General features: G+C 37.1%; 1 protein-coding gene across 4 annotated transcripts in view; it reads right to left on the bottom strand.

Annotated features, from left to right (window-relative positions):
* The window catches only part of KIAA1958 (KIAA1958 ortholog), a 284,958-nt gene that overhangs the window by 42,156 nt on the left and 225,758 nt on the right, over window positions 1–17,044 (bottom strand). For 2 of the 4 annotated variants that reach the window (XM_077142212.1, XM_077142185.1), the window contains one exon: window positions 206–1,378. The exons of 1 other annotated variant lie outside the window; for it this stretch is intronic. In XM_077142212.1, coding sequence (XP_076998327.1) covers window positions 572–1,378 — 807 coding nt within the window. In that variant the 3' untranslated portion in view covers window positions 206–571. Of the gene's footprint in view, window positions 1–205; window positions 1,379–10,176; window positions 15,306–17,044 lie in introns of those variants that run through there. One more of the 4 variants, XM_077142204.1, reaches the window with a different exon arrangement.

The raw sequence follows: 17,044 nt of genomic DNA, 5'->3' as shown, positions 1-17,044 counted from the left end.
CACTGAGTGGAGCTCCAGGATCTCGTTAGGTAAGGCTGCCTGAGCAGTAGAACCAGTGTGTCCATCAACAAAACAGGAGTGTCAAGTGCAAGTTTTCTCCTGCAAATAGTTAACACATCTGCCTCTTTCTACTTCCTCACTGTGACAGGAATTCGACAAACTGTATATTCTTCATAACATTCTAAAGCTACTGGGCTACTGGGAGTTTGTCTTTTTTTTTTCTTTAAATGACTACTTAATCAGTTTTCTTTTTTGGAAAAAAAACCTGTGCTAAAAAGGCACTAGATAAAATGAATTTCTTCACTCTTGGATATGTAGTAATTATACACTGTGTTAGACTCTGTAATTTAGGAAAGGTAACACACATTCGGATGAAACATCCTAATTCTTCAGACCCATCTACTTTCATTTAGAAAACTAACCCAAGGTCAAAGGAATCGCAGGTCTGGCTGACAGATTGACCATGAAGTCACTGTCTCCCGTGCCTCCTCGGGACTTGGGGCTGCTGCCGACCCTGACTTTGGCCTTTACATTTCAGGCGCCCAGGGCGGTCACCCAGGCCAGGGCAGACTCACTGGCAGCAGCCGTGGGAGCCAAGCCCCCTGGAGACCTGAGTAAACGAGACAAAGGTGAAGTTCTCACAGTTTTCCAGCTTGACCTTCCTGGCTAACTTTGGGATGATTCCCCGAAGAGCCCTCAGCCCCATCCTCTGCTCCGTATACCACATGCTGTCCATGTCTGTGGCCTCCTTCCTGGCAGTAAGGTAGAAGGGGGCCTTGGCGTCCATTTGGGTAGGTGGCCGGTGGATGTACATGTACTTATAGAGGAGGCAGTAGGGACACTGTTTGTGTCCCCTGGAATGCTCGTGGTAGATCTTCCCGTGACACACCCTGGTGGAGCCACTCCGACTCTCCCGCTTTACGCTGTCTGTCCGGGCAAAGTAGGGCTGGTTTTGTGGGTCTTTGAGCAGCTCGATGTCACCGTACATCAGGTCGGCGTGCTCCTGCAGCGTCCGCATGTTCAGGTATTGGCTGTTGTACTTGACCACGGTGGATAGGAGGGTGATGGGGTTGTCGTCCCCTAGACAGCCAGCCTGCCACATCTCCTCCTCATCCGAGAGGGAGAAGTAGATGATGTTGCGAGAACGGGCCCCTGACATCCCGGCCTTACTCAGAACCCCCAGCTTCTCCTTGAGTTTCTTGGTGGAAGAACTGAAGGTGCTGCTGGTGCTGGAAAATCCCACACCCGCATTCTTCAGGATGCGGTCCAGGCCTCGGCGAATGGCGTGGAGCGAGGTGGCCAGGAAGTCTGAGCCGTCGCTCTTCTTAACGGTGACATAAAAGTTCTCGAGCAGCTCGTTCAACTTCACTGCAGGGATCTCAAATGAGACAAACACTGAGATTATACATTTGAGGACACCCACATTTCCAGACCCCTCCTTCCTTCTCCTAATCCTCACAAGGGGCTGTATTGTGGCCAAGACATTTTGTGACCACCAAAGGAAAGAACAGTGAATATGAGGCTGGAAGATTTAGGTTCCATTGTTGGCTCCATTTAATCTTTTTAAATCTCAGTGTCTCATTCTGCAAAATGGGACACAATAGTACATTCTCAAAGAATTGTCATAAATTGCTTAAATAAAGTAGTGTATGGGAATAATAATGATCACACAGACACGTATGTGTCTAAACCGGTGTACATACATTATTATTATTATTTGCTTTCTTAATTTTCACTTTTCTGACTGCAAAGAACTTCCTGCTGCTTTCTAGCAAAATATTTCCTTTCCTCTCCTTCAATAAAATTCAACCATCTTTTCTGAAGGATTCTTAAGCTAAATTTATCAGACTCCGAATCACTCCTGCATTAATTTCCTCAACATCTGCACATACTGCTCGGTATAGCTGGTAGAGGAAGACAACTGACATGTCCATTTTGCAAAGCAAGTTAATACAAAATTCATTTGAATTTATCGGACTAGGTCCTGGAATATCTCTGAACTAATGAACCATGGGGTTTCAATATCAGTATTTGTTCAAAGGATATGAAAAACTTAATAATTACAATGAAGTAAGAGAGAGCTCTTAATTTGGGTATGGCGGGAAGAAAAGGAAGCCTGGATGGTAAGCAAGCTTCACTTTTAAGGTGGAGCTACAAAGAGAAAACCAGACTTTGCTCTGTCTATTCAGGCTGAAAACACCTTAGAGGACAAAAAAGAAAACCTTGATTTAAAAAATTAAGTAAAAACCACACATTCTATAAATTTACCTTTTTTGGACATTTCATAAAAATGGAATCATGGTATGTGTAGTCTTTTATATCTGGTTTCTTTTACTTAGTCAGAGGTACATCTGTTATTTACCTATATTAGTTCATTCCTTTTTATTACTGAGTAACATTCCATTGTGTGGACATACTGCATTTTGTTTATCCATTTTGTTTATCCATTTATGAGTTGATGGACATTTGGATTATTTCCACTTAACATAATATCAGAAAAAAAAAGCATTTCTTTTGGTAAATTTTAATATTTTAAATTTTATTTATTTAATTAATTTTTTTTTTTAAATAGAGAAGTTGTGGGTTTACAAAATAATCATGTATAAAATACAGGATTTCCATATGCCTCCCCATTCCCAATACCTTGCTTTGGTGTGGAACATCTGTTACAGTTGATGACAATGTTAAAAAAAAATAACTATTTTTTTTAAGTTATTGTTAAAATAATTTTTAACACTAATTGTTAAAAAAAGTACAGTTATTTTTTTTAACAATAGTTGCCTTTGTTTTGAGGAAAGGTTATTAAAATCGTCCTATTATCTATGATCTGTAATTACATAAGGTACATTTTTCCCATATACTCTATTATCAACACCTTGCATTAGTAGCGTACATTTGTTATAATTCATGAAAGGATATTCATATATTTGTACTATAACTATACTCCATCATCTATCTAAATTGGGGTTCACCGTGTTGTACAGTCTGTTTTATCTTTTAATTTTTATCCTAGTAATAATATACATCCTGAAGTTTCCCCTTTTAACCATCTTCACCTCTATAGTTCAGTGCTGTTGATTACACTCATACTAACACGCTGCATCACCACTATCCATTTCTACACCTTTACCATCAACCTAAATAGGAATTCTGTACAACGTAAGCATCAACTCCCCATTCTCTAACCCTAACCTGTAACCTATATTTTAGATTCTAACTCTTTGAGTTTGCTAGTTATAATTAGCTCCTAACAGTGAGATCATATGATATTTGTCCTTTTGTATCTGGCTTACTGCACTCAACATAACGTCCTCAAGTTTCAACCATGTGGTTGCATGCATCAGGACTTCATTCCTTCTTACAGCTGAATGATATTCCAAGGTATGTATTTCATTTTTGTTTATCCATTCATCGCTTGATGAATACTTAAGTTGAGTCCTTTTTTTGGCAATCATGAATAATGCCAATATGAACACAGGTATGTTCAAATCTCTGCTTCTGATTCTATGGGGTATATACTCAGCATCAGAATTGCCAGATAATAGGGTAATTCTATACTTAGCCTCCTGTGGGACTGTCAAACGGTCTTCTACAGTGGATGTACTACTGTACATTTCCACCAGCAACGAATGAATGTTTCTACTTCTCCACATCTTCTCCAACACTTGTACTTTTGTGCTTTTTTAATAACGGTCATTCTAGTGGGTGTGAAATAATATCTCATTGTGGTTTTGATTTGCATATCCCTAATCGCTAGTCATGTTGAACATCTTTTCAAGTACTTTTTAGCCATTTGTACTTCTTCTAGAGAGAATTTGTACTTCCTCTAGAGAAATGTCTATTAAAGTTCTTCGTCCATTTCTTTTTTTTTTTGTATGCTTTATGGGGGGGGTCACATTTCATTTATTTTTCCATGTGAGTATCCCGTTATTGCAGCACCATCTGTTGAATTTTTGTTTGTTTTTTCTTGCTTTTTGGGGGGAAAGTACATGGGCTAGGAATTAAACTAGAGTCTCCAGTGTAGCAGGCAAGAATTCTACCAATGAACTGCCCTTGTGCCCCCTTTTGTCCATTATTAAATTGGGTTTTCTTTTTATCATTGAGTTGTAGGATTTCTTTACATATTCTGGATATTAAACACTTGTCAAATATGTGGTTTCTAAATATTTTCTCCCATTGAGTAGGTTGTCTTTTCAATTTCATGACAAATTCCTTGGATGCACAAAAGATTTTAATCTTGAGGAAGTCCCACTTACCTATTTTTTCTTTTGTTGCTTATGCTTTGGGTGTAAAGTTTAGGAAACCATTATGTACCACAAGGTCTTACAGATTTTTCCCAACATTTTTTTTTGGGGGGGGGGGGTTACAGTCCTGATTCTTATGTCTAGGTTTTTAATCCATTTTGAGTTAATTTTTGTATATTAAATTTTGTATATTTGTGTGAGATAGGGGTCCTTTTCATTCTTTTGCAAATGGATATCCAATTCTACCAACACCACTTGTTGAAGAGACTACTATTACCCAGTTGAGTGGACTTGGCAGCCTTATAAAAAATCAACTGGCCATCTCTCTCTCTCTCTCTCTCTCTCTCAGCCAAATTCCACAAGTGAAATCATTACCCTCCCCTCTGCATGGGACATGGCATCCAGGGGTGTGAATCTCCCTGGCAACATCGGACATGAGTCCCAGGGATCAGCTTGGCATTGGCACTCTGGGATCGACAATGTCTTCCTAACCAAAAAGGTGAAAGAAATGTCATAAAATAAGTATCAGTGGCTAAGAGAGTTCAAATAGAGTTGAGAGGTTATTCCGGAGGCTACTTTTATGCAAGTTTCAGCTAGATATTGCTAATTGCCATGGTTTGCCAAATCCCAACCAACATCATTTCTGTTAACCATAAAGAACACCATGGCCTCTATCTGAACTCCTACAAAAGTGCATGCACTAAGTTTACTTACTTTTCAGAAACCTAAAACCTTCAGATGATTCCTAGGCCAGATAAATCCTGAAACCCAGAGGCGCCAGTCTCTCAGGAACATCAACCAGTTCCCGTCCCCTGTCCCATATTGTCGACACCCCTTTACACATGAGAAATGTTAGAATGGGCATAACCCAAATATCCCTAAAGACTGGGAGAAGGATCAAAGGAGAAGGGGGAGTTACGACAGAGAAGTTAGGATCTCACCAATGAGTTTGACTACTGAATCATTATATTTATATTTCTTTTTAGTCTCTAGTGTCTTTTAGTATATAGAAGGAACAACTTGAAATTGTGGAACTGTAAACCACACCAAACTTTGAAATCTGTTCTATAACTACTTGTTAAAATGTGCTTTGAAATTTATTACTTTTTTGCATATATATTTCACAATAAAAAAAGTTAAAAAAATTAATTGACCATAGATGTGAAGGTCTATTTTGAACTCTCAATTCAATTCCATTCATATCTATCCTTATGCCAGTACCATGCTCTTTAAGCTGTTAAATTAATATTTTTATTTAATATAACTGAAGAAGTTAATAAATTTAACAAAAAGCTATAATTGATGAGTTTAAGATCTACATTTTAAAGGATTTCAACAATTTTAGTATAGCCAACCACTTCACATTTGAATTTTACCATTTTGAAATGTAAAATGCACAATTGTAATATCCATACTACATATCTTACAACTTTAAAGTTTTAGCTAAAACATGAGCATTTGCAGTAAAAGCAAGAGTTCCCCTATACCTAATACAAATAAAATGTATTACTACTAAAGTGCCACCGCATTAAACAATGCCATTTCAGCTATTTCCTTTTTGGGAGAGAAGGGTGAATTTTATTTCAAAAGTACTTGATACAAGAACTAGTCATTTTCATTATATTAGTATTGAACCAGTAATCTGCACTATTATACTTTGCAACAAGCCCAAGAGTGCTTACTTACAGTGTATATATATATATATATATATATTTTTTTTTTTTTTTTTTTTTTACATGGGCAGGCACCGGGAATAGAACCTGGGTCCTTGGGCATGGCAGGCAAGCACTCTTACCTGCTGAGCCACTGTGGCCCACCTGCTTACAGTAATATTAACCACAGTAAAGAATCCTCTTAAGAAAGATCACAACTATAACTTATGACAAGTGTACAGTCATTACTGTATAGAGTTCAGTTTCCAGAGATTTTAAAAAGTGTAATCTGAACTAAGATAAACCTAAGTCTACCAATACCAAGAAATAATTTTCGGGACTTCATATAAATAAAACAACCTCTTTTTCTATTGTAAAATAGATTTCGACTGACTCTAAAGGGGTGGAGCAGGAGTGGGGGGAGGGTGGATACAAGGTTTTGCAACAAATACATTTCTAGCAGTTGAAAGCCTGATATACACTGCTATAAAATGCATCTTTCACATAAGGAAAACATGCTTACTAAATGTATGTAGCACTTTTCAGGCACTTGACTTCACTTGGTAGTTAAGTTCATGTTCAGATGATTATTTAATGGAAAACATTAAATTATACAGTTACTTTGAGCTATGTTCCCATAGAACATCTGTGTTCCATAAGCTAAATCCAAATATTCCTGCCAAAATTGAATACTGATGCCATATAGTCAATTCAGAGAAAAAAAATTAATAGATTAACGTTAATAGATTGAATTCTCTTAATTTTAGGATTTTCCACCATAATTTTTTTTTTTACATGGGCAGGTACCGGGAATCGAACCCAGGTCCTCTGGCATGGCAGGTGAGCACTCTGCCTGCTGAGCCACCATGGCCCACCGTCCACCATAATTTTTTTATTAGGCCTTTGTGGCCTATCACCTGTTTCTATGCAGAAAATAAAAGGTTTGAAAACTATGAAAAGTTATATCCAAGTGATACTAGAAAAATCTGAAACTGTTGGTCACACTTACTTCAATAACTCAGTACCATGCTCTTTTGACCACTGTAGCTTTGTAATATGTTTTAAAGTTAGGATGGGTGAGTCTTCCAACTTTGTTCTTCCTGTTCAAGATATTTTTGGCTATTCAAGGCCCCTTGCCTTCTCAAATAAATTTGATAATTGGCTTTTACATTTCTGCAAAGAAGGCTGTTGAAATTCTGATTGGGATTGCATTGAATCTATAAATCCATTTGGGTAGATAAAATTGACATTGTAAGATATTTAGTCTTCCAATTCACGAACACAGCATGTTGTTCCCTCTATTTAGACCTTCCTTGATCTCTTTTAGCAATGTTGTATAGCTTTGAGTGTACAAGTCCTTTACATCCTTGGTTAACTTTATTCCTAGGTATTTTACTCATTTAGTTGCTATTGTAAATGGATTTTCTTCTTGATTTCCTCCTCAGATTGCTCATTACTAGTTTACAGAAATACTACTGATATTGCCTGTTGAGCTTGTATCCCACCACTCTACTGAACTTGTTTATTAGCTCCAGTATCTTTGCTGCAGATTTTTCAGACTCTCTCTCTATATAGTGTCATCTTGTCTGCAAATAGTGAATGTTTTATTTCTTCCTTTCCAATTTGGATGCCTTTTATTTCTTTTTCTTGCCTAACTGCTCTGGCCAGAACTTCCAGCACAATGTTTTTTGAATAACAGTGGTGACAATGGCTTAGAGGGAAACTTTCAGTCTTCATCATTCAGTATGATGTTAGCTATGGTATATCCTGGAGAATGATCCAAGGGCACTTGAGAAGACTGAAAATCCTGTTGTTTTGGGGTGTAATGTTCTGTAAATATTTGCTATATCTAGCTCATTTATTATATTATTCAAAATTGTCTTCCTTATTGATCCACTATCTAGATTAAAAGAGAGTGGTGTGTTGAAGACACCCACTATTACTGTAGAAGTGTCTATTTCTCCCTTTAGGGTTGCCAATGTTTGCCTCATGTACTTTGGAGAACCCTACTTGGTGCATAAATTTGTATAGTGGTTATTTCTTCTTGGAGTATTGCCCCTTTTATTAATATGTGTTGACCTTCTTTGTCTCTTTAACAGTTTTGCATTTAAAGTCTATTTTGTCTGATGTTATAGCTACCCCAGCCCTTTTGGTTACTATTTGCATGGAATGTCTTTTTACAACCTTTCATTTCAACCTACTTGCATCTTTGAGTTTAAGTCTCATGTAAATTTCATATAGTGGGATCATGTGTTTTTATAAATTCTGTCAATCTTTTTTTGGTTGGAGAATTTAATCCATTAACATCCAATGTTATTACTGCAAAGGCAGTAATTACTTCAGCCACTTTATCCTTAGTTTTTATGGCATAGCTTTTTTTGCGGGGGGGGACATATCTTTTTACAAGCATATGCTTGTGCACTTCATACTGTCATTCAAATCCCTGAGACACTGCTCAATTTTTCTATTCTTTCCTCTCTCTGTCCTTCTGTCTGTAAGATTTCGATTATCAGTTTCGATTATCAGAAAGAATCAGTTCACTGGTTCTTTCTTTTGCCAACTGTTCCAAATTCTGCATCTCCTCTGATGTTTAAATTGTTTCCTTGACTGGGCCGTATCTTCCTGTTTCTTTTTTTTTTTTTTTTTTTTTTTTTTTTAAAGGAAAGACAGAGAGAAGGAAGGAAGGATAGAAGGAAGGAAGGAAGGAAGAAAGGGAAACATTTTTAAACATTTTCTTGTTTTATTGTATTCTGTTTCTCCGTTTTTGTTACATGGGCTGGGGCCGGGAATCGAACCGAGGTCCTCCGGCATAGCAGGCAAGCACTTTGCCCGCTGAGCCACCGCGGCCCGCCCTTCCTGTTTCTTAATATGGCTTGTAATATTTGTTGATGTCTGTGCATCTGATTATCTTGATGAGTTTACTCTGAAGGTCAGTTTCTCTCTTTTGTCTTGGTTTTGTTATTGATTGGCTAGTGTTAAGGTTCTTTTCTGACACTTAGTCTGCCTTATTCTATACTTTTAGAATAGCCTATATTTAATTGACCAGATTCTTTTTGGCTCTTAGTCATCTAATTCTTGCCCTGTGTATGAGTTTGAACCTGAAAGGTACCCCAGGAAAGGTCATGTTCTTTTAATCAATTCCCGGGGGTATAGAATTATTGTGGGTGGGAACTTTTGGTTAGGTTATTTCAATTGAGATGTGACCCATCCCATTCAAGGTGGGTCTTAATCCTTTTACTGGAATCCTTTATGAGAAGATAAAGGACACAAAGAAAAAGCCTAGAAAGCTCAGAGAAAAGCCCCAGAGAAGCAAGCAAGGACCCAGAGAAACTCAGAGAGGAAGTTGCTGGAATCAGAAGCTGAAAGCAATGAAACCTGGGAGTGAAGGACCAGCAGATGCTGGCCATGTGCCTTTCCATGTGACAGAGTTGTCCCTGATGCCAGCAACCTCTCTTCAGAGAAGAGTTCATTATTGATGCCTTAATTTGGACATTTTTCTCAGCCTTAGAACTGTAAATTTGTAAGCTAAATAAATTCCCATTGTAAAAACCAACCCATTTCTGGTAATACTGCATTTCAGAAGTTTTAGCAAACTGAAATATCTTGGATGTGTGGTACAATTTTTAAGACTGCACTTTTTGTGCAATGGTTTCAGCTTCAGGAGAAAGCTTCCTTTCCTCTGTTTCTTTTCTGGAAATCTTGAAATGTTGTTTGTTTTCATTTTGCTTCTACAGTTTTTTTACAATCCTTCCTTGTCTCTAACTGCTTTTGCATGGAGAGCAAATTCACACTGGAGAAGACTTTCCCAAGTCAGTATTTCCTGGCCCAAACAGAGTCAGGGACCCATGAGAGGGACATCCACCAGTTCCAGAATGTTCTGGTCAGGGTATCAAGATGGGTACCAGAAGCTTCTTTGATGGCTCCCCAAATCTGTGTTATCCTGATCTGCACAGTAAATGGAGTCCTTCAGCTGGCTGAAATACTAGTTCAGAGCTGGGAGCCAGTGATGTGAATTTGCTAATCAAAGAGTCCACTGTTCCCACCTGTTCTTGGAGAAGAGGATTTTAAAGTCTCTTCTATCCCCAGCAGAGCTAACAAGGGACTGGACCCCACGGTGGCCTTCCACAAGACTGGGGAATGGGTACTGGCAGTCATCACGCAGAAAGAGCAACTAACTATTCTGTATGGTAGTTTATCAGTTTCTTCTTCCTGTTCTTCTGTTGTTGTACAAAGTTTTTCTGGCCTCTGGAGCCCCAGAAAAGTTGCTTCAGACAATATTGCACAGTCTTTTTTTCTGCTTTAATTTCTGTTACTCAGAGTGGAGTGAAGGCAAGAGTTACATCTCATTTATGACTGTCTTCAACACATACCAGATGACTGCGAATAAATAATTGGTACTCAGTGAACTGATAAATGTGGGTTAAATGAGAAAACTAACATTAAAGTCAGGAGAACCAAGCTGGTTTAGGGTGCAGAACATTTTTCTTGATTTCCACAGTATACTATGAGATTCAAAACAAAATCACTGAAAGCAACACCTGGAGAAATAAGTCAAAAATTTTACATTTTTGTGCATAAGAGATAGGTTCAGTCTGGCCTATGTTGCTGCCTCCTTAGTTCTCTCATATAGAGTTTTTGGTTGGTGATTATTCCTCCAGGTCACCAAGGTCCTACGTCCGTTATAGAGACATTGAAAGAAACCACTTTTCTTCACTGACCACTCTGAATTCATCTATTAAGTCCAAGATCCAACATGGATTACAAACTTTGCCACCTTGATATAAAAATAACCAAAGAGAAGTAAGAGTTTGGTCATAGCACAGAAGACTTTACAAGGAAAAGGATAGAATAAGAAAAAAACTAATTTTTCACATTTCAAAGTTCTGGAACTACACAGCAATCTTTGACACTTGAAAGAATCAGGGTTATAAGACCAATAAAACCAAGAGTTACTTTTTGGAGAATTCCTCAAACTCCTCTTTGTGGTAATCTTGTCGAGGAAGATGAAGAAAGTAAAGGAGATGTTTATTACAAACTGCACATACTCTTACAGAAAAACCAATCTTGGACTAACCATTGCTAACAAAAAAAAAAAATCATTTCATTTTTACAATAACCAAATTTACCTTGTTAAGAAAGATATGCACCTTCAAGATGCTCCATTTTCTAAGGAGGAAGTCTCAGTATAAATAAGCCAATAGGAAAGTAACCTTGAAGGAGATGGGTGAGTGAGCAGCAGGTCATACTTCTGATAAGTTGTATGAAAAAGTAGTATATATATATATATTATATATATATAAAACACCAGTTCACAGAGTCAGACCAGCTGTGCCCATTCTGTTTATTTAAATGACATGGTCTTATTTTAAGTTTTAAAGAATTTATAGAGGTGAAATTCACATGACATAAAATTAATCATTTTAAATTGAACCATTAAGTGTGACATTTAATACATTAACAATGTCAGGCAGCTATGACCTATCTAGTTCCAAAACATTGCCATCTCCCTTAGCTGAGATTTTGAAGCCCCTTGAACAAGTAAATTTAAGGCTCAGCATCTGCCAAACCATGGTCAAGAGTCGCTGCCCATCTTAACTGCTGCCAGCTATCTATCTTTATCTAGACTGAAAATATCTTGTATTGAGACGAAGAGAGTGAGATTAAAGAGGATGAGTGTTCGATGCCACCATTCTCTTTTTTACAGAATTTGCTAATTCCCTTAAATACTGGCCTCTTTCTTCAGAACATGTTATTAAAATTATTTAATTAATTTTAGTGGCCCATGTGAGTATATTACAGATGATTGGGATATATCTTTTCCTTTGCCCATATCCTTCTAGATAAAATGGGCCATATAAGAAAATATCAGTACTAGAAATGGGGTTAAGGCCCATTCTACAAGATAGTTGAGGCATTCTCACCATCTAGGATGTAGACGTTATATAAGGCATAGAGGGGGTTGGAGAAATGAGACTCCTTTCATGGATTCTTGCATGGAAATGTATAGGTTCCCCATAATAGACAATTGTCTTCATTGTGGTTTCACAGTCTGGAAGAACGGGCCCTCTGGCCTCAAAAAAGTTAAGGTTAGTTGGGACAGAAGATGCTGGGAGGTGGGATGGGAATAGGTGAGTTTTTTGTACAGCCTTATGCAAAAAGCCTAAGTCACAGGAGGGTTCAGAGATGTCATACGAAGTATGAAATAGAGGCAATGGGATTAGAAAATTTCCCCTTGTTCTAAGAAGGCTGAAGTTGTTCAGCCTTGCATAGCAGGGAAATGAAACAGTATTTATAGGGCTTAACATAGTACCTGGAACAGAATCAGATCTCAATAAATGACAGTGTTAATATTTTTAAACATAGAAATAAACTCTAGAGATACTGAAAGAACCTCAGGATTCCTAATGAGTTAAGAGTAGGTTGTCTTACTTGTAACCTTGGAGGGTAGAGTGGGGCATGCCTATTCACCACTGCTTACTATGATTCTCCAGACTAAGTGGAGTAATACTCCCAAGTGAAGGATAACCGTTTGTTTTCAGACCTCTTATGAATAACCATGAACCTGGGGGCTTTCCTAAAATATGAGCAGCATACAATTGCTCCAGAAGTATAAGCACAAGGTCATACTTCTAATAAGTTGTACAAAAAAAGAATTACATAGATCATGCCCTGTTCACAGAGTCAGATCAGCTGTGCACATTCAATTTATTTAAATGACATGTTCTTACTTTAAGTTTTTAAAAAAATTATTGAGGTGAAATTCACAAGACATAAAAGTAATCATTTAAAATTGAACAATTAAGTGGCATTTAGTACATTCACAATGGCGGGCAGCCATCACATATATCTAGTTCCAAAACATATCCATCACTCTCAGCTGAGTGTTAATGGGAAAAAAAAAAAGAAAGTAAGACAAGTGTCCCTTGATCTCTTGACCTTCTACTTGGCCCTCAGAGTTGCTACAGAATCCAAGTTTTAAAGAATATTATTTACTCTCTTTGTATTATTTGATAAATTAAAAAGAATACAGGAAACTTACATGTTATGAAATATAATAAAACCAATATCTATGATCCTACCAGAAGAGCAAAATCATTACCAATATTGGTTTGTATACTCATATGTTCCTTCTTTATTCAACCCATCTGCCTCCTAAATCCCCACTGAGGAAACTACTACCCTGAATTTTGTTTTATTACTTAGTTTTTTCCCCAGTTTCATCACTTATGTTTGTATCCCTAAATGCTTTGTTGTTAAGTTTTGCTTGTTTGGGGACCTTTATAAAATAGGCATTATATCATAGGCACACTTTTAGCTCTCACTTCTCATGTATGACTTTTTATTCTGATACAATTTCAAACTTAGAAAAAAATTGCAAAAAAGGATAAAGAACTCTTATATATCCTTTACCAAGCATCATCCGCTATTTCCTTTTTGCCCCATCTGCCCTATCAATACATGCTCTCTATTTCTGCTTACATTTTTTCTGACTTTGAGAGTGAATTGCAGACATACCCCTTTACCAATAAACATTTTAGTGTGTATGACCTAAGAATAGAACATTCTCTTAACTATAGTACAGATATAAAAATTAGGAAATTTAACACTGCCACAATATCATTAACTAATCCACACTTCATATTCAAATTTCCAATTATTCCAATAATGTCATATTTATTGTCCAGGATGCAACTTGCTTTTTTCACTTACATTATGATTCTGTGATTTAGCCTTGTTGTTGGTTCCTATCATGTTCAATTCCATTATTGTATAATATCCCATTGTTTGCATATATCACAGTTTATTTACATATTCTCTTTTTCATGGACATTTGGGCTGTATCCAATTTTTTCTATTATGAATAATGCTACTTACACACCTTCTGGTGCTCATGTGAAAGACTTTCTCTGGGGTTAATCCCAAGAAGTAGAATTACTGGGTCTTGAGTATTATGTTCACCTCTATAAGATAGTTCCAAATGTGTTTCAAAGTAGTATTATCGACAGTCTCACCAGGGGGGATTAATATTCTTGGTGCTCTACATCCTTACCAAAAATGAGAATATCAGACTTGTTAACATAGATTTACAGTTATTGTTTTATGCATTTGTCTTTTAACTCACTAGGAAAAAGGACTTACAAACCCCAAATACAGTAATTCTGGCTTTTCTATTTACCTATGTAGTTAATTTTACCTTTAAAAAATTTCTTCATGTGGCTTTTAATTACTGTCTAGAGTCCTTTCATTTCTACTTGAAGGACTCCCTTTAGCATTTTCCATAAAGTAGATCTACTCACAATGAACTCCTCAGCTTTTTAAAATCTAGGAATGTCTTAATTTCTCCTTCTTTGGTGAAGGATCGCTTTCCCACAACAGAATTCTCAAATGAAAGTTTTTCTTTTCAGCACTTTAAATATTTCATTCAACTCTTTTTGGTCTCCATGGTCTCTGTTGAGAAATCAGTTGTTAATCTTATCAAGACGCCTTTCCACATGATGAACTGCATCTCCCTTGCTGTTTTCCAGATTCTTTCTTTGTCTAACAACAGTTTGATAATAATATGTCTTGGTATGGACCTCTTTTAATTTATCCTTCTTGGAGTTAGTTGAGATTCTTGGATGTATAGACTCATGTCTTTTATCAAATTTGGGAAATTATTTCATCAAATGTTCCTTCCGCCATTTTCACTCTTTCCTTTCCTTCTGGGACTCCCATTATGTGCATGTTGGCACATCTGATGGTGTCCCAAAGGTCTTTTACACTCTGTTCTTTCTTCTTCACTTGTTTTTCTTACTGTTATTCAAACTGGATATTTTCAATTGACCTATCTTTAAGTTCACTGATTCTTTCTTCTGCCATCTTAAATTTCCTGCTGTTGAAATCCCCCAGTGAATTTTTCATTTCAATTATTGTACTTTTCCGCTCCAGATTCTCTACTTGGTTCCTTTTCATAACTTCTACCTCTTTATTTATATTCTCTATTCATTGAGATATTTTTCTCTTGGCTTCCTTTAACTCTTTGTCCATGGCCTTCTTTAGCTCTCTGAATTGCTATTTAAGGCATTTATTTAAAGTCTTTACCTAGCAAGCCCAATGGCTACACTTCCTAAGGGACAGTTTCCATTAATTTCTCCTTTGCATGGGTTATACTTCATTTTTTTGCATGCTTCATAATTTTTTGTTGACAACTGGACCTTTTGAGTTCCATAATGTGGTAACCCTGGAACTCAGATTCTTTCCCCTCTTGTGGGTTTCTTTTGGTTGCCTGATGAGGGTTTTAGTTGTTTGTTCATTTAATTACTTTTCTAAACTTTTTTTGTAGAGACCTATTCCTTGTCGTGTATTTCTGAAGACTCTGTTCCTTTAGCATATGGTCAGCTTGTGTGTTCACAGAAATTTATTTGAATGCCTGGAGCCAAAAGAGAAAAAGAAAGCAAGAAAGAAAAAGGGAAAAAGAAGGAAAGAAAAGGAAAAGAGTACTCTCCCAGTTTTTGAAGATTGGCTCTGAGTTGGGAAATCCTTCAGCGCTTCAGCCAGAACCATTTATAACTCTTCCTTAACTTTTACTTCCTGCTTACAATGCACCTAAAGATCATCCAGAGTTGAAAGCTTAGGGTCTTCTCAGATATTTTCTGAGTATTTGTCCTGCCTTAGGCATGCACATGGCTTTCTAAATTCCCTGGTATACACAGGAGATTTTCAATGCCCTATTTCCCCAAATAAATCTCTTTCTCTCCAGCTTTTCCTCCTAGGATTTTGATGTATTTATAGTTTTGACTGAACTGTAATCTTTTGCACCAGGAAGGAGTAGATTGTTCACCTGCCTTTTGATGTTTTTGAGGAACACTTTCCACATTGCTGCTTTTCTGCCTCAAGAGAGTTCTGAGATAAGCAAAACAAAGGTGAATGACTTGCATCAGTCCCTCAGGTAGGCTTCAGATCAGCCAAATCAGACAAATACAAATCTTTGATAAAATGCTTTACTCTGCTCCCTCCAGAGCCAGGACATAGGGTTTCACACTGGGAACACAGGCTGCTATATTCAAGACTGTTGGTGTGCTGGAAATAGAGACTTAAAGGTCTGATAATTGTTCTGGTTGGTTTTCAATGATTTTTTTATTTAAGGATATATACTTTTTCTAACATAAATACATGTTATTTATGTAGCTACATATCTTTTTCTGCTTCTTTGCAAGCCTAGTCATTTCTTTTTTGCAAGGGCAGTCTCCGGGAATTGAACCCAGGTCTCCAGCATGGCAGGCGAGAATTCTGCCACTGAGCCACCATTGCTCATCCAAGCCTTCTAATTTTTGTTTAGAAGTCAAGCATTGTGAATTTTATTTGATGGGTTCTAAATATTTTTGTATTCCTATACATAATTTTAAACTTTGTCCTGAGATGTACTGTAATTACTTGGAAATAGTTTGATAATTTTGGGTCTTGTTTTTAAGCTTTGTGGGGTGAGATGACAACAGCATTCAATCTAAGGCTAATTATTGCCCATATATGAGGCACAATTTTTATGTATTCCAAATTCATGAATCCTGGGGCTTTTCAAGTCTGGCTTGTGGGAACGGGTACTATTCTTAGTCTGGGGGAGTGCTAGGTACTATTCCCTCTAATCCTTCCAAGTGGTCTTTCCCAGCTTCAGGTGGTTGACTCTCATTCATATACTGATCAGTACTAAGCTGAATATTTGAGGGGAGTATCTTCAGATCTCTAGGGTTCTATGTGCAGCTTTCAAGTACTCTATCATGAAAACTCTAGTGAGTGTGCTCTCTCTGAATTCTTAGTTTCATTTCCTCAACTCAGTAAATCTGCTGGGATATGCCTGGATTAACACTTATCTATACCACAGCCTGTCAAGTCCCTCAAGGCAGCAAGCTGGGTCACTTGTAGGGCTCACCTCATTTGCTTCCCGTCCCTTAGAGAGCAATGCCCATCTTTGCCTGATGCACAGTGACTTGCAAATCATTGTTTTGTATATTTTATCTGTTTGGTTTTTTTTTTTTTTTTTTTGGTTGCTTTAGGCAAGAGATAAATCTGGCTCTCCAAATTGGCTGGAAATGGGAGACTTAACTGACTTTTCTCCTGGGTATGGATCATATGTTACTGCTTCTTTTAATGTCTAATAATATTTGATGAGAT

The sequence above is a fragment of the Tamandua tetradactyla genome, chromosome 2 (assembly GCF_023851605.1).
Source record: "Tamandua tetradactyla isolate mTamTet1 chromosome 2, mTamTet1.pri, whole genome shotgun sequence".
Taxonomy (NCBI): Eukaryota; Metazoa; Chordata; class Mammalia; order Pilosa; family Myrmecophagidae; genus Tamandua; species Tamandua tetradactyla.
Note: the sequence above shows the minus strand (reverse complement) of the source record. Positions and strands in the feature narration are given on the sequence as shown.